Source organism: Jaculus jaculus, chromosome 7, assembly GCF_020740685.1.
Source record: "Jaculus jaculus isolate mJacJac1 chromosome 7, mJacJac1.mat.Y.cur, whole genome shotgun sequence".
NCBI lineage: Eukaryota > Metazoa > Chordata > Mammalia > Rodentia > Dipodidae > Jaculus > Jaculus jaculus.
Genome location: NC_059108.1, coordinates 25861095 through 25876698, shown reverse-complemented (window position 1 = coordinate 25876698; position 15604 = coordinate 25861095). Strand labels below are relative to the sequence as shown.

Here is a 15604-nt window from a genome sequence, read left to right as displayed (position 1 = left end):
CTCCATCAATCCCCTCCCCCTGTCAATCAGTTTCTCTTTTATTTTGATGTCATGATCATTTCCTCCTATTATGATGGTCTTGTGTAGGTAGTGTCAGGCACTGTGAGGTCATGGATATCCAGGCCATTTTGTGTTTGGAGGAGCATGTTGTGAGGAGTCCTACCCTTCCTTTGGCCCTTGCATTCTTTCCGCCACCTCTTCCACAATGGATCCTGAGCCTTGGAAGGTGTGATAGAGATATTGCAGTGCTGAGTGCTCCTGTCACTTCCAGCACCATGATGCCTTTTGAGTCATCCCAAGGTCACTACCATCTGAAAAGAAAAGATTCTCTACCAAAAGTGAGAGTAGCATTAATGTATGGGTGTGAACATTAAGGGAAGTGCTTACTGGGCAGTTTGATAAGCATAATAAATACATTTAGCCAGAAAGCAGCAGACGTTACACCCCTAGGGCTCATAATTACCCCTGTTTTAAGTTTTCAGAATCAGGCATGTATTCCCTCCCATGGAGTGAGCCTCCAGTCCAATTAGAGGGCAGTTGGTTTCCACAATGATAGATGTGCCACTATTGCACCCATTGGCTCATTTGGCCTGGCTGGCCAATTATAAGGCTTGCAGTGTTCACTGTTGAGTATCTTCACTGGTTCACTCTCTCTCCCATTGAATTGCATGCAGAATGGTTTCTTCCAGCTTTCTCTCAACTGGTCTACATGGAAGAGGTTTTCAGCTCAGTTCCAGCAGGATTTCTCAGTGGCCTTGCAGCCCAAGTATGCAGAGTCTTCAGCAATAGGGTCTTACCATCTATTCCTGGTGGGAAACCAAGGGCCTCAGCAATGGCCTATAATGTTTGGGGTGCATCAGGGACCTCCCTGTCCAACAACTCACTGGAAGGTATACTATCCCTGGCACCGAAATTTTTCTAGCAACAATCTATGGCTCCTGAGTGCTGTATTGTCTAAAACCAGTAGGTTTCAATATGATTTATTTCTATCCTCTTAGATTTTGATTAGCCTTCCCTCCACCTTTCTTTTATTCAATCTCCTCCTCTGACCTCACTTGAGCCTTTTCACCCCAGTGTTTTTATGTGCCAATGATTTTCTTAATAAGAAGTGAAGTTCCAGAAATTTTAGACAAAGAGTACTTATTTTTCACTCTTAATACGTTTTGGACAGGTTAAATTTCACAAAAGGTTGTAACAGTTTGACTTTTCGAAATAATCTTTAATACCAATTATCATCTCAGACCTGATATACAGATTAGTAGATTGTGCTGTGATTGCCCCTGTAGTAAGAAGCCATATGACCAATTTATTTAATCATTCTTTGTGAGGTGTTTTCTCTTCAGTCCTCAACCAGGTACCCTGGAGAAGTGGAACATCCTTTTCCCAAAGGGAACAGTCCTCTCTTAAGTATGTTGGCTGCTAGTTGAGAGCCTGAGACCAGCGACAGGTATGACCCAGCAAGGTTCCACAATGGTGGCTGCTCATCCAGGCAGCAGCCTGTGCAATTAGCCAGGATGGTTACTGTGTTTTTGGCAGTCAGGCAGCAGTGAAAGCAAAGAAAGATCTTTTTTTCCAAGAAGGAAAAGCCATTTAATAAGTTTGGGTCAGTTTGCTTATAACAACCCTACGTTTGAGGACCCAAACCCCGGGAGCTTGGCAAGAGCAGGGCTTGGCGGGCCTTCCGCCAACCCACTGAGTCTGAGGCCGACCAGCACTGGGGTTTGGCTCCATTTGTTTAAGAGCATTCTTAGTTAACAAGAAAGTTAAGGCAGAGGAATATTTTCCCCCATTAATCCAAAGAGTAAAATTTAGTGGCTGTAAGCAAACTACCATCCAAGTCACTGCGTGTCAGAGAGGACCAGCCATCTGTTTGTGTTGAGGGCTGTGTGTTTGGTGAATGCAGCTGGGAGCAAGCGGTTCACCAAAAATGACTTTCATGTTCAGGAATTGGGTGGTACTGTCCTTTTTGTATATGAATTAACATTTGTGTGTGACTAGTCTGAAAGGCTGATTTTTATAGTGTGTCAGAAAGGCATCATGTACCTGCCTCGTGAATAAATAACATAAAAACCAAGTACATTGGTATAAATATTTTAAAATGCAGTACATTTTCATATTTTTCCTCTTTTACCTATGGAAATCTTGCCAACATGAAATCAAATTCAAGTGTTTACAATGAAGTGGAAGTAAAAAGAAGCTCATGGAATTTAAAATTAGAAAATGAATTTTTTGGTTTGTTTTGTTTATTTGGTCTTTTCCTTCTGCTAAACAAACAGTTCCAATTAAATAAACAGGTCTAATCATCTAATGATGAATGATGTGAAATCGGATTGAAACTGAACTGGAAATGTTGCGAATGAATTTGTTTATACTTTTCAAAAAGCAGCAGCACCTGCAAATGATAAAAATTAGTGCAAACACATCAAAACTGTGTAAAAAACACCGTGACCATGCCAGCCGGCCAGTCAGAACAGCAGCTGCTTGGGGCAGTACCCCAGCATCCAGTTAGTAAAAGTCACTGATGAAATGAGAGTAAAGGTTTCACATAGATCAGGATCAGTGTCATTTTTGGCAGTCAGTTCAGAGAAACTACATTTTCTTGGCATTTTTTTCTTATTATTATATTTTTTTAACAGTGTGAGTGTCTTGATCATGCAAAATTCATCCCAGGTCATTAGAATAATTTCTCAATAATTTGTAAACATAAACTGCTATTTGTAGGGTCTGAATTTGTCAAATTATTGGGCTCACTGTCAGCTCTGGAAGAATCAGCCTATTGCTGCACCATTGAGGTCAGGCTGCAGGGGACTTATTTATTCAAAAAAGGGAGTGCAGCTTTCCGAGCCCTCCCTCAACACATGACCATGATTGCTGCTTTATACTCAGGCTTTCTCAGTGTTATCTGGCTGACCTAATAAACTCACTTCTCTCCACGTTTCTCCCCAGTGACAGAACTGACTTTTGCGGCTAGGTCACTCTTGACAGGGGTGTCCTGGGCTGTGTAGGTTGTTTAGGAGAATCTTTGCCCACTCAATGCCAATTGGCATCCTTCTTCAAGTGGTGACCATAAACAAGATCTCCAGGCACAGCCAAATGTCTCCTCATTGACAAAAGCATCCTTAGTTGAGAAGAACTCCTTACAATGGTTAGTAATATAAATAAGCAATGAATATGTTTTAAAAGTTCAGAACACTAGGGCTGGAGAGATGGTTAAGGTGTTTGCCTGCAAAGACAAAGGATCCCAGTTTGATTCTCCAGGACCCGTGTAAGCCAGATGCACAAGGGGGCGCATGCATCTGGAGTTCATTTGCAGTGGCTGGAGGCTCTGGCATGCCCATTCTCTCTCTGTGTCTTTCTCTCAAATAAATAAATAAATAATTGTTTTTTTTTAAAAAGTTCGGAACACTAGAAGAGGCATAAGCCAGTCTCCTGCATTCTACCTAGAAAAGACAATCTAGAGATAATGAATATTAACATTTATTTTATATTCCAGAAAGTTGTCATGTGTGTATGAGTTGATACACCTGTTTTGCACAGTCATAAGTCTTCAACATATACTTGGTATTTTTATTGTTTCTTTTTGTTTATGAAGACAGGGTTTTTAATCCCGGCTGACACCAAACTCATAATCCTCCTGCCTCATCCATCCAAGTGTTAGAAGTACAGGTACATGTTACTATACTTGCCTTATATCTTGAATTTTGAGCTTTCTTTCTGACAGTGCATATGAATTTCACTTCTATTTGAAATACCTATATTGCATTTAATTAAATGGATGAATCATAATTCATTTACTCAACTAACAACATGCATGAATGTTCTATTTTTTTTCAAATGCCATTAACAAACATCTTTATATTTTTGTGTTGGAATACTGCATGACTAAAGCTATAATATTTTAAAACTTAAGAGTATATTCTTATAAGTAAAATCATTGTATCAACAGACAAGTACACTTAACTAACAACATGTGTGCACATTCTAATCTTTTTCAAATGCCATTAACAAACATCTTTATATTTTTGTGTTGGAATACTATATGATGAAAGCTATAATATTTAAATAATTATGAGTATATTCTTATAAGTAAAATCATTGTATCAATGGACAAGTACAGTCCTACATTACTAGCTAGAAATTATAGAATCTAAGAGTATATCCCTAAAAGTAAAAGCACTGAATCAAAATACACATATATTAATCATATTTGTAGATGCTACATTGCTAGCTAGAGATTATATCAGCTAGTCATTAGGTTATAAAACATATCTTTGTCCGTGTAACAAGTGAAAAATGATAACCTTTTGTGTGGTGGGATATATATGTATACACACATACATGCATGCCAGTTTGTGTTTAATAAACAGAGATTTCCGAGGGTTAGGGATGCAGCTCAGTGGTATGCCCAAGTCTGTTTTAAATCCCAGCACCTCAACTAAAAAAAGAAAAGGAACTGGAGAGGTGGCTCAGACATCAAAGGCACTTTCATGCAAGGCTTCTGGCCCAATTTCAATTTGGTGGTACCTACATAAAGCGTGCCACAAAGTGGTATATGCATCTATGTGCCCAAGGCACCAACGGCAATGAGGGGAGGTGGTAAAGCCAGGAGAATCCAAAAGATTGTGTCGTGGGCCAGCTAGACTGTTACACATCAGCAGAATAAACAAGGAACAGCTGTCAAAAGTGAGGTCAGAGAAGAGAATAAGCACACCAAGGTTGTCCTCAGACCTCCTCAAGCTTACAGTGGTACATGCATGCCAATATACATACATTCATGTGTGTGCACGCACACACACACACACACACACACACACACACACACACACACAGTCTCTTTCTCTCTCTCTTAAAAAGAAAGAAAATAAAGAAAGTGAGGTGGTGTCTGATCCTGTTTGACTTGTCAATCAGAGTTGTAAATAAATTTATCTTATTCAAATAGCGTTTCTCTTCCATGTTTGTTTGACATGTTTTCTTGGGCATGATATATGCTTCAGATTTTTATCCATCTGAATATTCTGACTTTTTTCTTTTGTTTTTCTGAGGTAGGGTCTCACTCTAGCCCAGACTGACCTAGAATTCACTTGAACTCTCAGCAGTCCTACTTCTGCCTCCCCAGTGCTGTGATTGAAGGCATATGCCCCACACCCAGCTATTTTTATTTATTTATTTTGGAGAGACAGAGAGAGAGAGGCAATCAAGACAGAAAGAATGGGTGCACTGGGGCCTCTAGCCACTGCAAATGAACTCCAGATATATGTGCCCCCTTGTGCATCTATCTGGCTTTACATGGGTACTAGGGAACAGAACCTGGGTCCTTTGGCTTTGCAGGAAAACACCTTAACCACTTAGCAATCTATACATTCCTGAAATTTTTGATTAATTGCTTTTCGAGTGCAGAGATTACAGGCGCATGTCACAATACATGCAGCTTTTAAAAATTATTATTATTAAGAACATATTTTATATGGATACATCATGTGTTAGTGCTATATTTCCCCTCCTCCCTGCCCCCATTCTGCAAAGGGCCCTCCTCAGTGGGGTTGCTAGCATTCTGCATGGGGTTGTAGGCTATGCATTGAGGGAGCAGCAGTCAGTTATTGTGGGGAGGCAGTGCCTCTGGGTATAACATCCCAACTTGTGACTCTTAGAATTTTTCTGCCCCTCTTCTGCAAAATTTCCTGAGCCTCAGTGGGTATGTTTTAAGTCTACTTCAGTGATGAGCACTTAGCAGCCTCTTGATCTCTGCTTTGGTAAGTGTTGAGTATCCTCAGCGTCTGTCTCCTTCACTCTGGCACTGTTTGTTAGGTTCACCATGGAAGCAGCACTCTTGCTCATCTCCCCACTTCCTCTGTGGTTTTTGCCTGGGCCATGACTGAGATGCGAGGGATGGTTTAGCTCCTCAGATCTCGCTACCTTCTGGAAAAGAAAAACAAATTCTCCAATGGCAAGTAAAAATCATCATAGGGGCCAGGCTTGGTGCCACATGCCTTTAATCCCAGCACTTGGGAGGCTGAGGTAGAAGGATCACCATGAGTTCAAGGCTACTCTGTGACTACACAGAGAATTCCAGGTCAGTCTGGATTAGAGTGAAACTCTACTTTAAAAAACAAAATTCGAGCCGGGCATGGTGGCGCACGCCTTTAATCCCAGCACTCAGGAGGCAGAGGTAGGAGGATCGCCGTGAGTTCTAGGCCACCCTGAGACTACATAGTGAATTCCAGGTCAGCCTGAGCTAGAGTGAGACCCTGCCTCGAAAAAACCAAAAAAAAAAAAAAAAAAAATTCAAAAAAAAAAAAAAACCCAGCGTAGGTTAAACTGGAGAAGCATTACTAATTTAGGAAAATTTTGATGTATGTAGCCCCTCTTTCAGCCAAAGACCAGTGGGAACTTGACATTGGAGAGGGTAATCTTTGTCTCCATAGGATTCTGACCTAGTTCCCAGTTCCTGATATGGGTTCCTTTCCACTGAGCAGATCTCTTAGGCAATCAGAACAAAATTGGTTAACCACCAAAGTTGTGTTCCACCATTGCACTGGTGTGTTCTTCTTGTCAGGCTGGTTGTTTCTGAGTAGCTTAGACCCCTGCTTGCTCACACCATTGTTGGCCACTTCACCCCATTGCTCATGTAGCGCTTTCTAGCACTAGATGGGCGGTCCAGGGCCGGGCTCCCTTCCCAATTCCAGCCAGGTCTCTCGTGTCCTGTTCCAGCAACATATGCACACCCAGCTTTTACAAGGGTGTTGGGATCCAAACTCAGATCCTCATGCTCACCTAGCAGGGTTCACCTTCTGAGCCATCTTCTCAGCCCCTCACTTACTTCTGGGAAAGTTTTCTTTTAATGTCCTAATCTGTAGGTTTTATTTGCTACTGACATAATTTATTTTGATCTAATCTTAATATTAAGCAATATACATCCTTTGTTGGACTTAGTTTTAACTAAGGCTCATTCATAATTTTCATCATTTTATTGAAAATTATGTTTTCTATTATTTTTGCTGTTTTCAGTTTATGGGAGGGGAGATGGCACTAGAAATGTGACTGGCATGCCACCACTGAGAAGATAAATTAACTCGGTTAAGTCATAAAACAAAATGATCATTAGATATCTATCAGTGCCGGTTTGTTTGAAAGCACAATTCAAATGCATGCATATATGTATCACACATACACACATATAAAACACAGTCCTGACAAATTAAGTAAAAATGCTTGAAACAGTTTGAGATGAGTTTGAATCAGATGTGGATGCGGCTTCTCACTGGTCCCAACATTTGATTCAAGTTCTGATGGCCAAGACTTTGACTGCAGTTGTGGGTTTGGAGATGGAAACTGCTTGGATAGGTGTTGGAAGGTTATTCTAAGTAAAGAACTTTGTTTGCCTCCAGGGTTTCTTCACCAGACCTATTGGGGACTTCTTGGGATGATAAATGAAATTAAGAGCCATTTGCACCTTCAAAAATAAGCAAGCCTCTCTTGGACTTAGGCAGGAGTCTAACCAAAGGGACAAGAGGAAGAGAGCCGTGTTTAAAGAAAACGTCATCTCAAATTTGAGTTGAAACCCTTATTTTATCCTGTTGGGACTTAGTGCCTGGTTTTACCAGGATTTATAACGGGTTTGGGCTGTATAGAGCATTGTCGGGAACAATTCCTCTTCCATCTGTGCCACAGCTGATCTTTCCTCAGATTGTCATGGTGTCATATCCTCTGGCCAGGAGGTTGTAGCACAGTGATATATTTAGGCTGCCATAATTCATCTCCACAAAAACAGATGCTGTAGTATGTATGGAGTGATTAAACGTCTACCCCAAATCAGTAGAGTCCTGTTGTATTCTATAAATTTAGCTGAATTCTATACAGCAGTATTTTGATCTTTTGTTTTTTTTTTATTGGCATATATTGTATAAAATGGTGGATTTCATTATGATATTTTCATAGAAAAATATCATGTACATTTACCATTTCCCTCCCCCCATATAACCTTCTCTTGTATACCCTCCCTTCCTTTAGTTCCTTCCTCTTCCCAAATAACCCCCGATTGACTCTCCTACCACATGCATGCACATGCGCACATGTGTCTTTGAATCTAAACTCTGTGTACAAAAGAAAGTATCAAAGATTTGTCCTTCGTCAATAGGACAATCTCCAGTTCCACCCAATATCCTGCAAATAACATAATTTAAAATCTCCTTGATAGCAAAATAAAACTATACTATGTGTGTGTGTAACTGTGTGTGTGTGTGTTCCATTTTCTTTATTTGTTCATCTATTAATGGGGGCCTAAGCTGAGTTACTTTCTTGAGTCTTATGAATAGGACAGCACTAAACATGGCTGTGCAAATATCTCTGTGGTGTGCTAAGTTAGTTCCTTAGGTATATACCTAAGAAGGGGTATGGCTGAATCATATGGAGGTTCTATTTTTTGTTTTTTGAAGACTCTTCACAGTGGCTGCACTAATTTACACTCCGACCCTTTCACTCTCAGGATTCAAGCATTCTTTCTTTCCACTAGCATTGGTTTTCAACTGTTTACTTGATCATAGCCATTCCTCCTAGGATGCGAAGGCATCTCAAGTGTAGTTTCCTTGATAGCTGAGGATGATAAATATCTTCCATAAGTGTATTTGCCATTTGTACTTCAATTTTGAGAATTCTGTTACATCCATTTTCCCATTTATTGATTGGAATATTTATTCTTTCAGTGTTTAATTTAAGTTCTTTATATATTTTAGGTGTTAAATCCATTTGACACATAGACCTTTGCTCTATAGTTGTTCAGGAATAGTAAACCAGTATTTTACTTACTTTTTTTACCATGATGTTTCTCCAAACTATGATCAGAGTTTATTTGTCTCATTGTGTTTTGAACTTTGCCCACATGGTGGAGAGCCAATTAAGAATGCTGGCATTTTTATAAATTTAAAACACACACAACCAACAAAGGACTTCTGTTATTTGTGATTTTTATCTATTTGAAAGTCTTAAAAGACAAATTATATTTATCAAATCAACTTTACAAGGAAAAAAAAAAGCATGGAGTTGAGACCCTTCCAGTCAATCAGAAAGTGTTGACACCGAGCGTATTAGCCATAAATTCATTTTTCTGTAAACATGTCTGTATGTAACCTCTTGATGTTGATGTATCTTAAATGTAAGTTCTCCTGAACGTATTGATATTTGTGATAGTGGTAATTTATATTCCTTGAAAGAACAACTGCTGTGGGCCCGGGGCGCATTATCCCTCAGCAGCTGTGTCCGGCTGGTGGTCCACATTCCCCACTACTTCTTCAGGGAATGGAAACATTTAGGTCAATATTGATATAAAACTTCATGAACTTTCTTCTCTTTCAGCTTTGGTTTGCCTTTGTTAATGGATTTTCTGGGCAGATTTTATTTGAACGTTGGTGCATCGGCCTGTACAACGTGGTAAGCGTTCTATTTCTATCTGATAGCATGCAGAACCTCAGCGACATTCCTTCACTGTTTATGTCTGGGAAGTGTATCTAAGCCAATCATCTGTGTACTTAGCAGGCAGCACAAATATATCTTTAGGGCCTTTGTTGCTGTGACACATCCTGCAGAAGCCCAAACTCTGCACACATGGTTTCAATCATAGCAGATCATTCTTGAATAACCCCATGAAATTATTAACCCATATATCTTGATAATAGACCCTTATTGCCCCCTGACTCAATGGCTGTGAAGCATTTTTGTGTTTTTAGTGCAAGTAACAATTTCTGCACTACATCTAAACTTGGCCCACTTCATAATTTTACTTCTGAATTCTTAAACATAAATATAAATCGACGCTATATGATCGAGTGACCTTTCTGTCTTTCTTGGGAGAGTTTCTGTCCTTGTTGAAGAATACTTTCTCAATAATGAATTTTGACTTCCAGCTCCTGAGGAGAATGGTAATTGGCTTATTTCATAATTTCTTTAATGATTTTTTAGTCCTTTTTTATTATTTGACTGATGGATTAAAATACTTAAGAAGCATATATACACTGGTAAAATATGATGAGCATAGCTGTCTTTCTGACACTTAAAAAAGTGTAAAGAATAAGCTAAAATGCCTCAGTATACTGCCTAGACTTCCTGTCTTATGTTTCACTGGCAGAAGGAACTTGGAGATCTGTAGCTGAGTCCCATAGCCACCCCAGAATATCCTACCTCTTGTCTTGCTCTTTCCTGGTTGCCTTGGAGTCCACCCTTGGCTTCGGGCACTCTGTGGAGTCAGCCCTCTGAAGTGTCTGACCCAGGAAGGAGCGCTTTGTGCAATGGCACTTAATATTCCCATTACTCAGCCCTCTCCTCTGAGTAATGTTAGGCATGAAAATCTGGGCAAAACAGCATTAGTAGTCCTGTGTGGCTTACAGGTTGAGAGGGTTAGGTATATGGACTCAGACACAGACAAGGTTAGTTTGGATCTTGATTTGGAATATTGGTGGTCAGTTTTAGTGGCCTCTTACCCACTTGGAAGTGCACTACATGTTTGAACTGGTTCCCTGAGAGTTAAAGGTGACCAGAGGGCTGAATATACTCAAAAAACTCCTCTAGGGCTGGATAGATGGTTTAGTGCTTAAGGTACTTGCCTTAAGCAGGTCATAATAGGGACAGGAAGGCAAAGGACCAGGTTTGATTCCCCAGTATCCACATAAGCCAGATGAAGTTGGCACATGCACCTAGATTTCATTTGCAGTTGCTAGAGGCCCTGGCATCCCACCTCCCCTCCCCACCCGCCTCTCTCTCTCTCAAATAAAATAACAAAATAAAAAAAAAAAAAATATATATATATATATATAGATATATATAGATATATATATTTTAATTTTGAAAATGCTCTTTTAACCACCTGCCCCACAGATGGGTCTCTGTGAACTGAGGAGATGCTAGAGATAGTTAGCTCTACTGGGCTTAGACACTCATTCAGACCCATGCCACACGCCTGTTTTAAAAACCAGAGGCCAAGCCCTTGGAGGTTTGTTTTACAGCTAAGGACAGGCCTGGAGTGCATGTCACCTGCTCATAGGGCAGCTGTGAGTTACCCCATTTTCATAGGCAGTTGGCTTTCTTAGCTCTATGCAGGCTTGGGCGACTCAAATTAACCCAACAGATTTTAGAGAATGCCTGCTCTACACAACAGGCCCAAGAACATCCTGATGAAAATGAGACCATAGACCACTCACGAAAGAGCCAAGGCTTAGTTTTCAAAAATGCAGAATCTTGAGCCGTATAATGACTTCACAGATACTCCCAGGCATGCTGCCTTTGAAACAAATGTTTCTAGAAACTTTTTATTTATGAAAATAGCCCCCAGTGACCTTTGATCTATACCATTAGGAAGATGTTTAATGCATCTGCGTGTCCCTCAAGCCATAGAGAAGAGGACACTGTGGCAGAGAAGTGGATTCCCAGGTGGAATGACCATAGGTCATCAGAACCACAGAATAGACATTGACGTGGGTGCCAGGGAGGGCTGCTAGGGAAGGAGTTTCTGCTTAGGACTGTCAAGAATCTGAAAAGCAGGTCATAATAGGGACAGGAAGGCGAAATTTTTTGAGACTGTGTCAGTATATTCATTCATCTTATGGCACTATAACAAAATATCAGAGGCCCGCCACTTCACAGAGAGAACAGTTTAGTGGCCATGGTTTAGGAAGCTGGAAGGGCAGGCTGGGCATCCCCATCTGTCCCACCCTAGTAAGCCCTTCCTCCAGTTGGCTGCATCACTGCACAGGAGAAACAAAGAACCACATGCAAGGGAGAGCAAGCACAGTGACTCACTCTGAGAGAATCGCACTAACCCCTTCCAAGGGTGAAGCCCCCTAACCTGACCACTTTCCGCTAGGCCCCACCTCGTAGAGGCTCCACCTCCTGGACAAGGCCTCACTGAACACTGGGCTTCTAGCCCTAGACCTGTAGGGGACAGACCCAAACCATAGAAGTAGGATCCCTGATGATAATTGTTTTGATGAAATCAAAGAAAATTTTTTTAAAAAAGAATACAAAGAACTCCTGTATGTCCTTTACCCAGATTCATCCCTTGTTAGCACTTTGTGCCCATTTTGCATTTTCCCTTTCTACCTATGGGTATTCATGTGTACACATGTGCATACACACAAACACACACACACCCCTATCTTTTCTTCTTTTTTAAATTTTTAAAAAATTTCTTATTTTTAGTTTTTCGAGAGGGCAAGACAGAGAGAGAGAGAGAGAGAGAGCTGGTGTGCCAGGGCCTCAGCCACTGCAGTTGACTTCCAGATGCTTGCACCACCTAGTGGGCATGTGTGACCTTGCACACGCCTCAGCTTTGTGCACCTGGCTTACGTGGATTCTGGAGAGTTGAAGATGGGGCTTTAGGCTCCTCAGGCAAACGCTTAACTGCTAAACAATCTCTCCAGCACTCTTCTTCTTTTGTTTTACAATCTGTTTCTGATCCAGCTGAGGGCATGTCATACCAGCAGAGTTGCTAAGACCATCCTGTTATGTAACTTCAGTATAATGGCCAGATCACTAAAACCTAGCATGAGTGCGAGACTGTTATCTAGTCCATATTAGTCCTTCCCTCATTGCAGCAGGAACATGCTATTCAGCAATTTCATTCCAGTCCACAATCATTCCAGAAACCCACTACAAGAGGATTCTGACGGGTAAAGCATTTTCCAGGGACGATCTCACCTGCACTGCCGTCCCGCTTATAATCTTCTTTAAGCATTTTTTTCTGCTTTGTCTTTTTCTGTACTTATTTTTAATGTTTGAGTCCCCAAGCCAGCTAATGTGACAGATCATTGTCTCAGTTTAATTCTTATAGCGCATTAAATTGCTTTGGAATGAATTTGATAATTTTGTATCTTCATAAATAATAAGCTAACACTGTCCCACTGGATTCTTATTTCATTAGTGCCCCTTACCCATGCTTTTACTTTGTGAAGTTTCATTTTCCCACAGTCTGTACTACTGGCTGAATTTATTAAAAGAAAAAAGATTCTTGTTAAAGGTATTTTATGATAGCATATTGGTATGGATTTTTATCTTGAATATTTGTTGTTGTAAACAATTTGCTATGCCTGACTTTAAAAAAACAAACTTTAGCATAGGTGTATGTGTTTAGGAAAAATCATAGTATGTGTCAAGTGTAATCCTAACTGAGATGTTAGGCATTCACTGAAAATATCCCCTGAGAATGAGGACAGCTGCATAGCAATAGTTTCAGTTCCATATCACTTAAATTTGTGAGAAGAATGACACTTAAAAGACCAACCTAGACAAATTTTGCCTGGATCTGATGGATTTTAGCCAAATAATATGTAATTTTTAGTGAGGAGAAAATTCTTATGTATTTAAACTGTTTCCAAAAATTAATCTCATTATTAAGCCACTGAATTTGAAGAAAAAAAAAACCCTGTAACCAGGACTTACTTATGAACCTAATAATTATAAATAAAATATAGACTTAAACTATGTGTTAAAAGAATAAAAATAACCAAGTATGGTAGCACACACATTTTAATCCCAGCACCCAGGAAGCAAAGGTAGGAGGATCACGGTGAGTTTGAGGCCACCTTGAGACTCCATACTTCATAGTGAATTTCAGGTCAGCCTGGGCTAGAGTGAAACCCTACCTTGAAAAACCAAAAACAAACAAACAAACAAAAAAAAAGAATAAAATTGGATCTGGGGAGAGATGATTCAGCAGTTAAAGGTACTTGTTGGCAAAGCCTTCTGGCCTGGATTCATCCCAGGTTCAAATCCCCACTATGCACTTAAAGTCAGGTGCACAAAGGGATGCATGCATCTGGAGTTCATTTGCAGCAGCAAGAATCTATGGCATACCCATTCATATCCATTCTGTCTCCCTCTCTGCCCTTTCAAATAAATAAATAAAATATTTTTAAAAGAATAACCTATTTGACAAAGTAGGACTAATTTCAGGAATATAGCAGGTTCAGAGTTTAAAGAAAGTCATTCTATTTCAACAAAATGATGAAGACATAATCCTATCGGTAAATACTACAAAAATATTTGAAGCAATTCAGCTGATATTCCCAAAATAATTCCTGTAAGTAAACTAGAAACAAAAAGAAGCTGATCAACTATCTTTCATATTATTTACAAAACCAGTAGCAAGTTGTTATAAATGGTAAAAATCAAAATGCTATTTCATTTTAAATAAGAGACTAGTTAATATACTTGCCATCACTATATAATTTGGCATTCTTGTAGAATTTTCAGCAGTGCCAAGAAAATTAAATAACTATTATAAATACCAGGGAAGTTTTGAGCAATTTTAGTGCTTATACAAATATGCAACCTTATAAGTTTATGGAAATATGCTCATATGTGATTGCTTATCCAGAAACTCTAGCAGAAACCAATAGAGAATTTCTAAAGGACCAAATAAAGATATAAAAAATTCATTGTCTTTTCAGCTTTTCTGTAGTCATTTGAGAGAGAGTGAGAGTGAATATGGGTGTACTAGGACCTCTTGTAGATGCAAACAAACTCTAGACAGAGGTGCCACTTTGTGCATCTGGCTTTACATGGGTACTGGCAGTCTTTGTAAGCAAATGCTTTTAACCATTAAACCATCCCCTCAACCCCCAATACATTTTTTTTCCTAGAAATTGGTCACTTTATATTTAAGTCTACCAATGGGTTCTTAAAAATGCAAAAGGAGCAATAATTCCTTTCAAGTACCAGTTAAAATTATACATTGCTTGACACAGTGATGCCTGCTTGTAAACCCAAGCTTCTTGGGAGACTAACACAGGGAGATCACTTGAGAACTTTGGGGCTAGACTAGGTATCATATTAAAAAATGTTGGGAGTTTTTAAATTATCTAGGTAGGAGCTGGGGAGATGGCTCAGTCGGTAAAGTGCTTGACTCACAAGCATGAGCACTTGAATTCAATCCCCAGCACCTACATAAAATGCATGGTACTGGGAAGGCAAAGACAAGAACATCCTTGGAACTTCCTGGCCAGTTAATCTAGTCAAGCTAGTGAGCCTTAGGCCAATGAGAGACTGTCCCAAAGAAGTCCCTAAGAATAACACCCATGCATACCACAACAGGTGTGTCTATACACATGAAAACATGCATGTATGCATGACATACAACACACATGCAAAAATGTGAAAGGTATAACTTCACAGTATTTATATGAAAGAAACAAAGTGTTATTAAGAGATAAATACCAGTTGGATCTGGTAGCCTGGTCTGTAATGCTAGATACCCCAGAGAATAAGGCAAGAGGATCATAAGTTCAAGGCTGCTCTGAGCTACAGTGATTTCAAGGACAGTCTAAACAACTTTGTGATGAGACCTTGCCTCAAAATTTTTTTAAAAAATGTAGTGGTTTGAATCAGACATCACCCATAAACTCATGTGTTCTGAATGCTAGGTCCCCAACTGGTAGCAATTTAGGAATTAAAGCCTTTCTGGATGAGGTGTGTTTTGGTGGTCAGTATTATGGGTGTTATAGTTATTTCCTTCATGCCAAAGTTCAGCTCACTCTCCTGTTGCTGTTTTCTACCTGTTGTGGCCAGGAGGTGATACCCAGCCTCTGCTCATGCCATTGTTTTCTTTCCATCATGAGCTTCC

General features: G+C 39.8%; 1 protein-coding gene across 6 annotated transcripts in view; it reads left to right on the top strand.

Annotated features, from left to right (window-relative positions):
• The window catches only part of Atp8a2 (ATPase phospholipid transporting 8A2), a 651823-nt gene that overhangs the window by 482227 nt on the left and 153992 nt on the right, over positions 1-15604 (top strand). For all 6 annotated transcript variants that reach the window (XM_045153898.1, XM_045153899.1, XM_004670531.2 and 3 more), the window contains one exon: positions 9349-9423. In XM_045153898.1, the coding sequence (XP_045009833.1) occupies positions 9349-9423 (75 nt within the window). The remainder of the gene's footprint in view (positions 1-9348; positions 9424-15604) is intronic.